Below are 16,289 nucleotides of genomic sequence, written 5' to 3'. Positions count from 1 at the left end.
TGGCTCTCCAGCGGACCCAGCCACACCTGCTGGAAAATCTTTCACTCTGGCCAGTGTTGCAGGTTCGGGGAGCGCGCTCGCGTCAGGGGTGGTGTAGTACCCCGCCGGGTGTAAGGCTAAGAGGGAGAGGCCACGGCTGGCGGCGGAGGGCAGGCCAGGGGTCCGTGGCGGGGCACTCGCAAGGTGGCAGGATCTCCAAAGCCTGCTGGAGCAGTGGTGACAGGAGCTGCAAGTAACGTGCAAATGAATTCAGAATGGCTTCAGTGACAAGGGGAGTGTATTTCCTCACATAGCGCGAATTCCGGAGTCAGGGTGACTCCAGTGTTGATTAGTTCATCTCCTGGCACCACCAGGAATGCAGGTTCTGTCCATCTTCCTGGGCCTGTTCACCTCCCCACAAGCTGCCCGGCCGGCCCAGGCGCCACAGCCAGCGAGGCTGCAGGCAGGGAGAGGGGAGGCGCTGCCCTTCCTCAGTGTCTCTCCGCACCAAGACACCCTTCCCCAGAGGCCACCAGCAGACACCCCTCATGTGTCTCTGACAGAGTGGTCTGGAACATCCATGCCTGATCCAACCCTGGGAAGGCTGGATGGAGACTCATTCTCTGGATCTGGGGTGCGCCCGCCAGCATCCCCCAAACAGCTGCTGGGCCTCTGGGAAGGGGGGGTTGGAAGGGCACAGGCAGAGTAGGTTTGAGTGCTGCCTGGGTAGGACGGGGAGGAAGGAGATTGGCCACAAGGCCAGTAGCAGGGGCCCCGGGTGCAGGGAAGGACAGGAAGGTTGGGGAGAGATGGAGGAATGACGCCAGCAGAAGAGTAAGGAGGCTGATGACATCACCGAGCAAGAGGTGGGCCATCAGAGATGCTCAGCCCCAGGGGCCAGGTGTTCCTAGCATGGCCTCCCCTTCCCTGCCTGCTTTCATCACCTGGAGCATTCCATCAGATACCCGGACCGACGGGAGCCCTGGCACAAACCAAGCTTGAGGGGCTCCTCGTCACTCAGCCTTTCAGATGCACCCATTCGTCAGAGATGACAGCAACCCCAATGGCGTGGCTATGTGTGGACCCAGGAAACCATTGGCACCCGAGCTGGGGAGTGGGCATGCCCAGGTGCGGCATCGGGGGCAAGCTGAAGCATCGGGTAACTTGTCCTTTGGTCCTCCAGCAAGTGAGGGCCCTTCTCCCCTGCTGGGGTCTTTATCCCGGCAGCCTGAGGTCCAGGCAGGACTTGGGAATCAGACGCACCCCGGCACCCACGGGAGCTTTATAGGAGCTGGGGGCAGATCTTCGGGACCTGGGTTGAACTTCTTCTCTGTACTCTAGCTGTCCGGACCAACAGGAGTCACAGTCCACACGCTCTTGCCTCGGGACATGAGCTTGGGCTCCTGGAGGCCAGCTAGTCGTGCCTCAGCAGCTGCACAGGCTTCCCAGTCTTCATGTCCCAGGACCTTCTGCAGAACTTCGTGGTCGAGGGTACAGATCAGGGCCCCACAAACTTATGCTGTGAAGGACCATGTGGAAAATAATTTCAGCAGTGAAGGCCAGATGCTCTGCATTTCAGCTCCTCGACCCTGGAGTTACAACATGGAAACTCTGGTCAGGACAAAGCTGAATGAGCAAGTTCTCCTAAAACTTTACTGACCACGGCAGGCAGAGCGCCAGAGTTGGCCCCCAGCTGTCACTCACCAACTCCCGGTCTGAGCCGATCGGTAATGCTATTTTCCATGGGAGAAAGAAGTTGGGGAAATTGTGCTGAATTCTTCTGTCTTAGTTCACTATTTGATTTAAACACGTGTTCACGGCATTTTTTATTGCCATTTTTAGTAAACTTGATGCGTTACATTTAAATCTCTTTCTAGTTGGCCAACAAAGGGGAAAGGCAGCCTCGAATCTTCCTCCACACCATACAAAACATCTGCTCTTTGGGTCCCGTTCGCAGCCTACCTCACTGCACCGGAACTTTCCAATGGAATGACACTGTGGGTGGGTCAGACTCCGGTGGTTTTTTCTGTTCCTATTTGTACGAGCTCTGAAGGGAGTGCGGGCCTTCCTGGGTGTCACCTGCTGTCTTCATGTCTGCCTGGCCTCACGGTTCACCGTCCCCAGAGCCAGAGCTCCTACACAGTTCTGAGGTGCGCGAAGGGTGCCAGCCGAGCGTCACCGCCATAGAACCAAAGGCCTGCCTGCACCCTCTGTGGTGGAGAATTCCATCCCGTTCGCTCCAGAAGCACCATACTGCTCACGTGGCATCAACACTGAAACCAAAGATGGATGTTTTCGCTCAACAGAAACACCTTCCGCGTCTCTGGGCCTGTGGGCCTGTGGTCGGTCCCCAGTGGAATGGATCCAAGTCGCCGCTAGAAGCAGAGGTGAAGAGGCCCGGGGCAAACACTCAGCCCTCGGCTGCTTGCTCGAGAAGGGGAAGGGGACAAGCCCCTGCTGGGAGCTGACTAGTGAGAATAGGGGGCAGAAAATGCACATTCAAGTCTCTAAGTGACCTAAGGCCCTCCACCTTCTCTGAGCCTCCCTTTTCTATAAAACGTGAATGTGAGGGATCAATTGTGAAATTGGCCCCAATTGCCCCTCCCTCCGCTGCCCCTACGCCGTTTCCAGTGTCCCTTTTCAGCCTTGCCCCTGAGTGGTAGAGCGTGTCTCCCTGCGCCGTGCACTGTGGGGCCTTGGGACGGGCTCTGGCCTCCGTAGTGCAGCAGCGGTGACAGGGAGCCAGTTCGGAGGCTGGGCCCCTGGAGGCTGGCACCCCTGTTCGCTCCTCCTCGTCCGTTGTGGCCTGAGAGTAAACCTGGCCAGCCTGCAAGGAGGAGAATGAAGGCGTCCAGCTGGTAGCTCTCGGAGACCACCAGCACACTGCCTAGTGACCCACAGCTGGCCGGAGGCACAGAGGAGAGCACAGTCCAAACTGCCCTAACCGCCTGGCCACTCCCAGGCACAGAGGCCGCCCAGCTGGACTGGGAGCTCAGTGTTCTGTTTGAAGCTACTAGAGTTGGGAGTGGTTTGCGACACAACAATAGCTAGCTTATTCTTGCGCTAACTCACAGATGCGGTGAAGGTCAAGCGAAGCCACGTTTATTAGAATGCTTTGTGCATTGTAAATAGTGCACAGATAGGCGCTGTTTCATCAATCCCGAACGTCTCGATCTGTGTTGAGATGGAGTAAGACACTAACCCATGTAAGCAGCCCCTTCTGTCCCCTCCATGCTCTGCTCCAGCACACAGAAGAGCTTGTGTTTTCTCTTCTAAATACTTTGGGCAACCTCTAGTCTCCCTCATGCGCTCAACCAGTACTTACTGGCCAGCTACGATGTGCAAGGCACTGTTTCAGGTGCCGAGGATGCTGGGCTTAGGTGGGTTAGCAGAGGAAATAAATGAGTGTATAAAACAAAAGTATCAGAAAGGCTACGGAGAAGACAAGTGTGGGCGGGGGGGCAATTGAGTAATTGAGTATCTAGACGGGGTGCTGTGAGAAGGAGGTCATGATGAGAGGGAGCCAATGGCTGGAAGATGCCAGATGGTTGGTGTTTCTCCTCACAAGCTGGGAGCTGCTACGCTCCTCAGGGTCCTGCCCTGCAGTCACGAGTTTGGAATTGGCGGTGCTATTTGCTCACCATAATTTTAGTGGCAGGGAGCTTGCCAATGCCTGACGTCATTGGATTACATATTTGGAAGTAAAGAGATTTAGATGTGTATTAATGATGTATTGCTGAGCAAAATGTCACCCCAGAACTTAGTGGTATAAAATGCAAATAGTTGGAGCGCCTGGGTGGCTCTGTGGGTTAAGCGTCTGCCTTCAGCTCAGGTCATGATGCTAGGGTCCTGGGATCGAGCCTTGGGTTGGGGGGGGTGTCCCTGCTCAGTGGGGAGCCTGCTTCTCCCTCGGCCCCTCCCCCTGCTTGTGCTCTCTCTCTCAAATAAATAATAAAATCTTTAAAAAAGAAATAAAATGCAAATAGTGATTGATGATCTCTCGCGGTATCCGTGGGTCAGGAAGTTGAGAGCAGCTGGCTCGAATCTCTGTCTTGTCATTGCAGTCAGGAGTTGGCTGGGACTGCAGTCATCTGAAGGCTCAAGTGGGGCCAGAGGCTCCTCTCTGGAGGTGGTGGCCGCCTCAGCTCCTCCCCCATGGGCCTCTCCACACAGCTGCTCGAGTGTCCTCATGACACGACGGCCGGCCTCCCCCGGAGCAGGAGATTTGAGAGACGGAGGAGGAAGCCGCTGTGTCTTTCCTGAGTGGCCTTGGACATCGCACACTCTATAGACTCCAGCCTTGATTTAGTGCAGGAGGAGTGGATGACAGGACAGGGTTTTAGAGACTCCAAATGACCGGAGTCTCATTTCCCTAAAAAGCCGATGGCATTGGTGACTGTTGGTGGATTTAAGTCGGATCACTCAGGTCTCGTGCAGGCTCCTCTCGCTGGAGGAGGCATGCAACTTAAGTGTCCCGCTCCTTGTCTGTAAGTGGGTTCTCCCTCGCTGGGGTGTGACATCGGGATCAGGTCCAGGGCTTGATAAGGACCCCTCTGTCTCCCTCCTCTTAGCTGTCTCGTACGTGCTTGGTGGCACGTCCGGAACAGTCATTTAAAAGGGCACTTTGGTTACTACAGGCCTTGCCTGAGGTCCTTCGAGCAGGTAGACACCGGAGACGACTTTGCTCAGGGGGACGCCACCTCCAGTGCAGACCGGCAGACCTGGCCTCCGCCTGTGCTCCCCTCCTGGTGTTTGATGTTTAAAATGAATGCCCATCTCAGAGTGAGCGTCTCTTTGGGCTCGTCTTTGGTGACCCCCGCCCCCACCATCGGTTCATGGTGTTCTCTGTGCGGGGCCCAAATGGGGTACTGATGAGCCGTGCAGACAGGCGTGTAGGTGATGTTTTTGCCTGTGGGCAGCCATCTGAAAATGCACTTGGGACTCTAGTCCACACAGAGGTGTAGGTTCACTGGCAGCTAGCTCTGATTTTTGCCAAGTTTCAAGTATGTTTATAAGCTAGATGTCAGGTATGCAATTTGGTTTAAATCATTTTCATTCTTCTGAAAGTCAGCGTTCTGTTTCCGAAGTAGGGGGCCGCTGGTACTCCTGGTCTTTTGTGTGCTACACGGGTAGGCAGTCAGGGTAACGTAATGAGTTGATGCATCCTTGGATGACGTGGTCACTGGCTTCGTTTCCCTGTCGAGTTTCGTCGGTAGGGCTCCCCATACGGGAGGCTGCTTTTCAGACACCTGGGCTTGGCCAGCATAAGCGAAGGGGGCGGAATGCATCCCTTCCTCCCAGTCAACAATACCAGAATGGGCCGATTTCGGTGAAATGGAACTCTGAGGTGGACAGCTCAGCTTCAGGGGGGGCTCAGCTGCCCTCTGCCAGGCCCCCCAGCCCCCGGGCCCAGCAGCTTTCCTCCCCGAGGCCTCACTAGCACTTTGGGTTTCCTAATGAATTGGTTGTTGTAGACATGGCTTCCAACAAACGTTCAGATTGAGCACTGTGGGACCATCTTTACCATGCCTTACTGTTCTCAGCAAATACAGTCGTGAATCTAAGGAGAAGCTATCTGACCCAGGGGCCGTGCCTTCTTAATTTATATAATTACACAGTTGAAGTCCTGGTCCGCAGTGGGCACAATTATGCAAAAGTTGTCATGGAATGACTCCCTTTGCTCAGGGGTGGGGTCACAGGTGCTTCCGTGCCGTGGGAGTGGGGTCTGCGGCTCATGATATCGGGCAGTTGTGACCATCCTACGAGGTCAGGGACATGCCACTCCCTCTTTTCTTCAAATGTTATTTAACTTGGAAGCTACCTCTTGTGGAGTATTTTGTGTGACCCCTGGGGGGGTCTTACACAGGGGAAAGCAAATGGACTTTCTTCCCCTTGGTGTACTGACTTCATGGTTAAAAATCTTGTAAGCGTTGTTAGTCAGGAAAGGCGAGATGAGATGGGTCCAGGAGATGGGTGTCCCTGAGCAGGTTTTAGCCATAGCCCTTTGGGACCTACGGTTGGTGGCACTTGTGGCTCGGCCTGGACTATGAATTACTTACGAGGTGGATTGTGCCTCAGTCCTGCTGGACAGTAAGCTTCACTTTCACTGCTCAGGGTCCTTGGCCTGAGCGGGGAGATGTGTGGGTTCCATGCCACCGAGGGAAGGAGTACTGGGCGAACCCCACTCAGTGCTTCCCCTCAGACGTCCGCCCAGCTCCACATCTGCAGGATGGTAAGATTTGGGGAAAATTTTATCCCCACTGAACTCAGGGTTTCTCTCCAAAGGCAGCTAATCCCACCAACAGAATTATTCAGAATTTCCTACTGTCTTGCAGCCCTTGAGCGGGTTAGTCAGGAGAAGTAGTTAATGACCTTTCTGCCTGGTTTGACCGGAATGTTGTCCAACCGTGAAACAAGGCTCATCGTCCCTGCCAGAGACAGACCTGGCAGTGTCCACGTAAAGCATCACCGCTGTTCAGCATCACTGGCGGGGGGGGGCATGGGGGTGCTCATTCTTTGCAGGGTCTGTGCTGATGCACCCTGCCAGGTGGGGGGCCCTCCAGACGTTGTGGCCAGGTGAGTGGAGCCCTTGTTCATTTACACGTCCTCCCTGGTGGGCTGGCTCTTGGCCTGTGATGGGATGTGAGACGCGCAGGGAACCCTCGAGGGGACCCAGAACCACATGCACTCGTGCAGAGCCCGGGAAACAGAGAGCTGGCACCCAGACCCCAAGCGTCACACGTTACCCAGTCCCCCTGCCTCTCTGTATGATGGGAGGGCCCCTGCTGTGTGTGCCGCCAGGGGGACTTGGGGGTGTGGGTGGGAGGGAAGTTTGCTGGCTCACGACGCTCATGACTGAATCCTTTCACGTTTCCTTCCTGAGACACGCTGCTGTACTTTGGAAATGTTAGCGTTAGGCTGGAGTTTGGCAGGACTTCGGGGTGAGAGACTGTAGAGTTGCTGAAGGGAGCACACGGCAGCCGCGTCCCTCCGACAGGGCTGTGGGGGCGGACGCCCCGGTGCAGGAGACACGGGTGCGTAGACGGCAGAGAATTCAAACACGATAGCCAGCGTGATGATGTAGAGTGGGCCTGCTCTCCGCTGTCCCCACACAGTAGGAGCGCTGCACCACGCCACTGGTGTCATGCTCCCTTCCCCTAAAACCTGGTGCAAATCCGAAATAACTGCTTCAGTCCTCGGAGCTGAGATGACATGAATGGAAGCTGCCGATTGGCGTGTGCTCAGTCCGCAGCCTTTCACAGGCCCCGTGCCGATTCAGAGAGTCTTCAAGTGCACATTCGTCCGGGTTCAGTGGGCACGGCCGGGGTCCCCAGTGCTGAGGTGCCACATGTTTCTGGGTCCCATCGGCAGGTCGGAAATGCACCAGGACACAAAGTCGCTCAGGGTGACCAGCTCCCGGCTTACACCTGTGTTTGAGACCCCAAACAGGGCCCTGAGTTGGAAGGGTGGGGTGCGATGTGTTTGGCATGTGCAGACTTCGGTTCCTGTGGGAGCTCTATTTCGTTTCGTGGTTACTGCGGACAGTAGTTTTGTCTTAGGGAGGACACGAGCGTTACATGCTGGGTACTGCACATGGGCATTTCTGTAATTCCCAGCCTTGGTGTATGACAGTGACTGGCCTGTCAGGGACCTGGCTCTTGCCTTCTGCACACACTGTGGGCTCCACACGGACCCCCCCCCATCATGCCGCTGCAGGCCTGAAGCTGAGCCCGCCTCAGGAACCGCCATGACCAGGAGGGGATGCCCACAGGGATTGACAGTGGGGGCCTCTGCACGAATCAGGGTCTATTTGGGGGGATTCTTCCAATACCACCCACCTCTTGACCTTCATCTTGCATAGACCCAGCCCTCTGGCCTGTGTCTTCTTCCCCAAATGCATACATGGGCCCCCACCTAGTCCCCAGTGGCAAACAGTGTTGTTTGTCAACTGGTCCCCCCGCTTGGTCTTCCGGGCTTGGGGCTCGGGGAGGGCTTACCTTCCTGGCCCTCGTGGCCGGGTCGGGCTGTGTGACTAGCCGACTGATCAGCCCCCAGCAGAGGTGACGATGTGGATTGGTTCCAGGCGATGGCTTAATTGCCACTCTGAGACTCTGCAGAGCTGCCTCTCCTCTGGCGGTGACACAGGTCCGGGACTGAGAGCAGGAGGCAGGGCCCCTGCCGATCCTCGGGGAGGGGGGTGCAATTGGATCACCCTCTGATGATGATGTGTGCCCCCCGAGATTGGGGACTGCTGGTCACGGCAGCCTCGCCCAAATGCCCCGACAGGTGCAGCCACCCTGGGTTAGGACCCCCTCTGCTGCATCTTCTGGCTGATTTTACCATCCAGGTTCCGGACAAAATGCTACCGTCTCTGTGAAGACGCCTCTGAATTCAGCAGGGATCCCGTGCTCACGTTTGTCCTTTGGAAGTCTGTCCTCCCTGCTAGACTGGCAGAGTCTCGAGGACAGGAGGCACATCTCCGTCGTCTGATGCGTGTGGAATGAGCCAGGCCCGAGGGGCTGAGTGGCCTCACCTGGAGGTGAGGACCATATGTGCAGAACATGGGGAGGCATTAGCAGGGGGGAGCCACACGCCCGTCGCAGCCTGCCTTCCACGCCTGGTACAGAAGTCCTGAGCTGCCCCCCACCCCACACGCACCCACACCCCCTGCAGACAGACAGGATTGAAGTGTGTCTGCAGGACCCGTGACGCATTCCTGTCTGCACCATCAGAAGCCTAACAGACAGCAGGAGTGCGCTCACAGTCACTGCCACAGCTCCGTTTACGGAGCAGACCTCGAGCAGCCTGGGCTCTCCTTTAGATGATTGCAGTGGGAAATACGCCAGGGAGAGCCACGGACACTGACCGCAGTGGGCCTCCCACGGAAACGCTTCTGCGGCTGGTGATTCCCCAGCCCCGTCAGCCCTGTTCACAGAGCCCACTGAGCGTGTTGGCCATGTGGGGAGACACAGGAGACCCTGCGCCCCGGGGAGGAGATGGGTGCAGGTCTGCCCCACGTGGCCTGGTTTGGAAGTTGCTGCATCTGTGCCCTGAACCATGCTGGATCCTGATGGACAGAGCTCAGCATGCCCTCCACTGTCCCAGCGTGCACGGGCCAGGAAGCAACACCACTTGCCTCAAACTTCCTTGCAGCGGGATTCTGGGCATAATTTTATCTCAGTTTGATGAGGTGCACTCCTGTGCTTTCAGGGCAGAAGGGGACCTGCTGTGCTGTCTGCTGCTTCCCTCGGCAGTGCTGTGGGGCAGCCCCTGGTTCTCTGCAGCAGCCTCAGCGGACATCCCGATATTCACAGGACCCGGCAGCCACTGCACGAGTGTCGGAGCAGCACTTGGCGCAGCCGCGCTGCTGGTAGCATCTTCTGGTCCCTTGTTCTCCGCCCAGAGGAGCCTTCCCTGAAGCACACAGTTGAGGCTGACAGTTTCCTGCCCTGGAATCGCAACAGAGGTCTGTGCCCTTGGAGGCCGAGGGGATAGTTCTCAGATGGAGGTGGGTGCCCTCGGAGGCCGAGGTGGGGGCTCTCAGGGGAGGTGGGTGCACCTGCTCTAGGTCAGTGAACTTCCCGACCATGGCAGAGGGGGGTCCGCTCTGTGGCCAGGACCCCCCAGAGCCCAGCAGGGTCGGCCCCTTGCTCCTCTTCACCAGTTTGCCAGCATGTAACTGTGCATGTCAGATCCCACCTGGCTTTCCAGCGCCTGGTCTGTGTGAACCCGGCTGCGTGTCCTTCTGCGGCCCTACCTCCAAACTTGACAGCACACCTCTGAACACAGGGAGTTTAAACTTGCACAACACCTAAAACCTGTCCCTCGAGAGCTTGGGCTGGAAGGCGGGGCCTCGTTCTCAGACAACACCTTCTCCTCCCTTCCTCAGCCCCAGCTTCTCTGATTAGATGTGGCCCACCCACTCGGGGAAGGACAGTCTGCTTCACGGAGCCCACTAATTCAAATGCTAATCTCTTCCCGAAACACCCTCGCCAACACACTTGGAATCCTATTTAATCTTGTCACCCTGCGGTTGGTCAAGTGGATATGAAATGAACCTTCTTTCCTTCCGTGGCTCAATCTCGGGGTGCCCGGGGCCTCACCCATTGTTCTGGGGGCTCAGGAGCATTGTGGATGACACGGAATTATTGAGAAAAGCTGAACATAGTCTTTGGGCATGCCTGTGAGCCTCTCCCATGTGACAAGCCATACGATGGCGGTTGAGGGGTGCCTGCTGGTCAGCGTCCAGAAAGGGGCGAATGTCACTCCTCTTCATGGAGTGTGGGCTCCAGGTTCCCGGGAGTGAGATGGACGCTGGCAGGCAGGGGCTCAGCCCTGGCAAGCCACAGCCAGTCCCTTCCTGTCCCATGGGGCCACCAGCCGCCTCTGGGCGCTGAGCCCACAACCCCATGGTCCTCCTTGCTCTCCTGACAGGGCCTGTTCTCCACCGTTGTCCCTCCAGTCTCTTACTCACAGACAATGTGATGTCCCGCTCATGGTCTTTGAGCGTCGAGCCCTTTTAGTGATTATTGTTTTAGGTCGCCATGCTCTTCTCTTCCGGATGGCAGCTTTGACTTTCAATACTGTTGGCTCAAATGGGCTTCCTGGTCGGAAGTCAGAGTCTGCCCATGGCTCGCTCTTCTTTGGTAAATTCCTTCTACGATAACCATCATCCTTGAGAACGTGACGGGGGAGGAACGGACAGGAGGATGCGGGGAGGGAAAGCATGTCCATTCGTACCGAGAGGGGCTCTTCCTGCAAGGCTGGGGCCGGGGACGCCTCTGCCACACAGGAAGGGGACGGCTTTCATCCACCAGGCCACCAGCCCTCTGCCCCCTCCTCTTTCCGTTATGTATTTTGTGCTTTCATGACGGTCAGATGCCATGCACAGTCAGAAGCAGTTAAATCTGCGCGATGAGCCCACCTCGCCGGAGCTGTCGGGAGCAGCCGTCTCGCGCATCTCGGGCGGGCGTTCTCATCTCCGACGGGTCTACACGTCAGAGCCCACAACACTTCGGAAGGGATTCCCGCACTGCCCCCTTCACCCCGTGTTTTGACTTTCACCTTGTTACTCCCTCTCCTGATGACAGGAGCTTGAGTGGTTCCCCCGGATTCTTCTGTTCCCGTCTGGTGGGTGGTCCGGCCCTCCTCAGTGCTTGCGAAGCTGGCATCATCCTGCTGCTTTTACGTGGGGCCTTCCGTCCACTAGCTTTACAAGGAAAGAGGCTCTTCGGTCCTTCTGCAGCACCCGCACCTTTCCTCAGCTGTCATGACTGGCTTGGAGAGCATAAAAATCATCAAAATACGTTATTTTTCAGTCTGAAAACACAACTACCTACCAATCGAACATGTCCTATTCTGGCTTGGGGTCAGTGGAGAAGAATGGGCTGTGCTGCGGAGCCAGGGATGTGGGGGTTGTGGGGTCACGTGACGAGGCTCAGCCAAGACAGGCACGGAGCGGAGGGCGGCCAAGCAGCCGGCCAGCCCCGCACCGCCTGCCCTGCACCAGGCACCCACCCAGGGGGGCGTCCTGGGTGCTGCTGTTGGACGGGGGTGAGCACATGCCACCTCAGGGCCCCAGCAGGACAGCGGGACCCCCACATGAGGATGGGGCCCGTTCCTGGAACAGGGAGGGCCTGGCAGTGCCCGTGAGACAGCAGGGCCTTCGGGGCCCAGAGTGAATCATGTCCTGAAATTCACCAGATTTCCAGCCAGACGTCAGGTGAACCTGGGAACATACACTCCCTCCCTCATTGAACAGATCCATTTAGTTTTGTGTTCACTGGATGAATGTACAGAACGGTGCTCTCTCGGGGGTGGGGGGGGGGCGGGGAATGCCCCGGAGCCTCCAAAGGCCAGATGATAGCATGTAGTTAATATGCATTCAACAGAGGTAGTAATACGAGGTTATGTTAACACCAACCAGAGAATGCAAACCCTCAGACGCCTGAATTCTCCCGTGTGAACGCCTTCTGTGATTTCCTGCAGCTCTGTTCCCCGCTGCACTGATTCAAATGCTTACCTGTGGGGCTGGGTTTGGCTTGTTCCTTAAATTCTGCAGACAATATTAGCTGTTTCCACGTGAAGGTACCCTTGCCACAGCCAGCCCGTCGCCCCAGGGAGGAGGCGTCAGCCCCCGGGGCCGTCGGCAGAGGAATGCACGGGTGTGTCCCAGCTCGGTCCCACTGCAGAGGGTGCGCCAGGCCCAGCAAGGACACGGTGACCTCCAAGTACCTGACACGCACAGATAGGAATCTGGCAAACGTAATCTGAGTCTGGGAAGCTGGAGGGGAAAGTACAAGGTGCATGATTCCACTTCTGCGACGTCCAGGGAAACAGAGACGCGCTGTTGGGAGCTGGGATAGAGGTGACCCGGGGTTGAGTTGTGTGGCCAGGCGGTGACCTCCTGTGGTGTGGCTGGGGTCTGATCTCATCCTGGGGCTGATCATGTGGGATGAGACCCAACTACTCGAGCACTTAGGAAACGTGTGCGTCTTAGATGGGAAAATAGGAAGAGCGAGGGCCGGCTCCGTTGTGGGGCGAGCAGATCACAAGACCTACATGAGCCTCTGGCGGGGAGAGGCCTTCTCCACACACCACCTTCCGGCTCGTGCTCGGGCTGTGTTTCCTTCGTGCGGGCTGTCAGTGACATGCTTGGGGACAGGCGGGGATGGCCAGCATGGGCCGAGGTGCTGTCTCTGAGCACCTCCCATGCAGGGTCATGGCTTTGAGGTCCCCAACACAAGGGGAGACCAAAAGGTTACCTTTGTTGCGGTGGTTTTCAATAGTATGACTCCAGACTTACCAGAACAGGGACCACCCCCAAAAGCGTCCTGGCGCTCGAAGCAGAAAATCCAGGGTTCTTCTAGAATGTTTGTGACAGGCCAAAGAGAAAAGCGTGTCGGGGCGGCCCTGGTCCCAGGGCTCGAGGGAGATAAAGCTGGAGACCCCCCGAGCCCAGGAAACAGGTTTCCCGCTGCAAACTCTGGGGGTTTATTCCAGTGTTTTCTATTATTAGTAGCAGTGGTGGGAGGAGTAGCCGCAGTAGAGGGAGTTCGGTTCACGCAAAACTGATCCTCTTAAGAGGAAGACATTCGATTTCCCTCTCAGAAACCCTTAAAAAAAGAACCACCCCCCCCCAATAAAAGAGGAGAAACCAATTCAAAACTCTCACTTCCTCATCCCTGCGCTGAAGCTCGAGTGCCTTTAAGGAAAGAAGAAAACCACCGAGACGCACGGAGCTATTTTAGGACCAGCAGGTATTTGCACATCTTTGTGCTTTGACTTATTTCTAGATCAGAAACGGGATCGCGGGTCCGCGAAGCCGGCCCCACCTGGCGCCTGCTCTGCTGGCTGGCTGAGAAACGGCAGCTGTGGGCCCAGCAGAAAAGGCCGTGCCGTCCTCCTTGTGATAAAATGCCAAGAACTGACTAATTGACAGCATCCACGCTGATCCGATCCGCAGAGGCCGAGACTGGAGCTCAGCCCAGGCTTTTCTGGAAACAGTTCCTTTGAAATCAGGAGGTCCCCTTAAGGAAAATAAATGAATGACATGTCCCTTGGAGACACGCATCACCACGGCTGTGTGCGGCCTTCTGTGTCGAGACTTTCCCTGGAAGCCGCGGACAGGAGTTCCGTTCCCATCCAGAGTGCGAGGGTGTGCGAGTCCCTTTCTAGAGCCTTGCCAGAAAGAGTGTGTAGGAAGGGATTTCTCGGACGTTCAAGTCTGGGGATTCCCCACAAGGAATCAAACGGTGTTGCAGCCTGAAACGGCCATCTGGGTCATCTGGTCCGTTAGCCACATGGGGACGGAGTCGCGGGCCCAGGAGCCACGGGGCCCGGCCCATCGAGAGATGGGGCCGCCGGAGGGATTCCTGGGAGTTCTGCCGCCACGGTTGGCATCTGCCCCGTCCCCCCACGCTGACTCACTGTGTGTCCATAAATATGTTTCCACCCAACAACATTTACCAAAACTAAGAAGAGTTGAGAAGCACTGACCTCCTTGAGGTCTGTATTTTACAAACGAGAAACCTGGGGAGACGTGCCAGTCACGGCTGCCCAAACAGACAGGTGAGCTGAGCCCGAGAGCGGCCAGACATTGGAGAACCATCACCGTGAAAAAGTAGCAACCGAATTCCACCCGGGGAAAAGCCTGCACAGCAGATTGACGTCTTAGAGTTAGTTGTAAGTGTCCACTCCAAGGGGGTGGAGAAGATAGACGACCCACACACCAGGACAAGCTTGCTCTGGAAAAGAACGAAAGAGCTCTGAGCTTTATAAAACTACCGTCGATGGAACCTCTCAGTTCCTAGGCTCACTGGCCACACAGACCTGACAGGAGAACGTGTTCCAGAACTGGCCAGGGATTTCCTGCCTCACCCTCATGGGGACAAAGACATGAAAGTCAGAGGGGAGAGAATCAGAAGTCTCCTGGTGTATTTGCCAGCATTCCAGAAGAAGAGAAAGCGTCTGGGGCGGGGCAGGAGGGATAATCAATTAAGGAAGAGAGGACCGCTCGTGAGAATGCCCCCCGTTCTCGGCAGGGCTGGCCTCACGGCTGTGTGGCCTGCTGTCACACGGGCCTGATGCATGGAAGGGACCCGCTGCATTTAATACGCTAAGGCCACCATCTCGAAATCCTTAAGAACTTGATCTAAGTGAAGTTCCTAGGACATGGGAGTGTGTGAGAGCAGAGACCCCTGCAGAACTGGTGTCTCCCGGTGTCACAACCCCCGCACATACAGCGTCCCGGGGACCCCGCCTGCGGGGCATTCGGAGAGACTCAAGGCAGGTACAGGCAATCGTGTCACCCGGACGGCTGAGCAGGGAGGCCACCGGCAGCTCTGAGAAGCCACACTCTCTCCTTGACCCAGACTTGCTCCAGGTACAGAAGGAAGGCAATGACCTTCTCTGAGACACCCCGTCCTGCCCCTTCTCACCCGGATGTCCCTGTGTCAGCCACCACGTACTCTGAAACCGTTGGTGCAGGAGGAGTGGGAAGGGCGGGGAGACCCATCTCGCCTTCTCCTCGGTTCTTCTTAATTCCCAGCAGGCCGAAGATAGAGTGCCTGCAGAACGTGCCCGTCTGGGGGTGAACATAAACGGGGGGCTAGTTTCGCGCATCTCTGCTGTCCTGGTAGGAGTGCGTGAACCAGCTACGAACCACGGGTTCACTTTCAACGACTTGTCTTTGTATTTGAAGCTGGCCCTGTGCACTGCAAAGGTGAATGCTAACATTCACGCAAGCGCTTTAAAATTCCAGTCTTTCTCTGCTTGGAATGGCATTGCACCGTGACAGGTCAGGGAAGGCTGTGCAGAAAGGGAGAGTTCCCTAGTCTGGAAGCCATAAGTACACTGTTGTCCTGTTTTGAACTGAGAGTCCTCCAGTTACTTTTGCATGGAATCCTGCAAGTGAGATGTGTGGCCCCGTTGAAAAAGGCAAATTCATAGCAGAATGCATTGTAGAAATACTTGTTTTGGAACTTCAGAGGTAAAGAGGAATTTCTGAGGTTTCCAGAGAGAGAAAGAAGAGTCCATTTTCAAGAAATGGAAGTGACCACAGCAAGTGTTGGCCGAGCGGCTAAGTATCTTGCCGCTGACAGCACTGAGCCACTTTGGGGGCGGGCACTGGGGGGCCCTCCAGGGCTCGCCACCAGAAGCAAAGGAGGTGGAGAGGCCAAGGGGGTGGGGAGTGGGCGGGCTGGCTGTGAAACCCCCCGGGGCATCTCCTCGAAGAACCGGCAGGGCAGGCTCCTGGGACCTGCGGAGACGGAGCTCCCTCAGCTGGGCTGTCCCGCAGGGCTGTGGTGCTGGTGGGCCCAGCCTGAGGACGTATTGGAACGCAGCACCCCACTCTTCCGGCACCTGGACACCCCAGCTCAGCCCAGGAGGATGGAGGGGACACGGGGAGGATGTGACAGACGTGGCCAGCACTGAGGGACACTCAGGCTGCCTGGGGGACCAGGTTTCCCGTGTCAGAGGAAGGCCACGACCAACTCAGCGTGCCCCGGATTCACGAGCGGGTGGGCAGCAGACGTGTGCACACACAGATACACACGGACACAGACATGCATGTATTCACACATACATCTGTAGATACACAGACAGACACACAAACACACATGTACGGACAGACGCACACAGCAATGGAGATTCCTCCTCTGGCTCTACAAATAGGGAAACACACAGCTCGCTTTAGCCAACATTAGGGGTTGGTGAAGGACCCAGGGAGTCTAGACCCTGCTGTCCGTCCATCCCTCTCCTGTATCCCCTGGCACAGGTGTGATGAGCAAAGTCAGCCTCAATGGGAC

The 16,289-nt window shown here is 56.6% G+C and overlaps 1 protein-coding gene across 8 annotated transcripts in view; it reads left to right on the top strand.

The window, feature by feature from the left end:
• Positions 1-9,989, top strand: part of AUH (AU RNA binding methylglutaconyl-CoA hydratase) — a 397,505-nt gene extending 387,516 nt beyond the window's left edge. For 4 of the 8 annotated variants that reach the window (XM_034646769.1, XM_034646759.1, XM_034646764.1 and 1 more), the window contains one exon: positions 8,327-8,484. In XM_034646769.1, the coding sequence (XP_034502660.1) occupies positions 8,327-8,469 (143 nt within the window). In that variant the 3' untranslated portion in view covers positions 8,470-8,484. Of the gene's footprint in view, positions 1-8,326; positions 8,519-9,189 lie in introns of those variants that run through there. The other 4 variants (XM_034646772.1, XM_034646771.1, XM_034646766.1 and 1 more) reach the window with 3 other exon arrangements.
• The last annotated feature ends 6,300 nt before the right edge of the window (positions 9,990-16,289 follow it).

Source organism: Ailuropoda melanoleuca, chromosome 17 (genome assembly GCF_002007445.2).
Source record: "Ailuropoda melanoleuca isolate Jingjing chromosome 17, ASM200744v2, whole genome shotgun sequence".
In the NCBI taxonomy this organism is placed as follows: Eukaryota; Metazoa; Chordata; class Mammalia; order Carnivora; family Ursidae; genus Ailuropoda; species Ailuropoda melanoleuca.
Note: the sequence above shows the minus strand (reverse complement) of the source record. Positions and strands in the feature narration are given on the sequence as shown.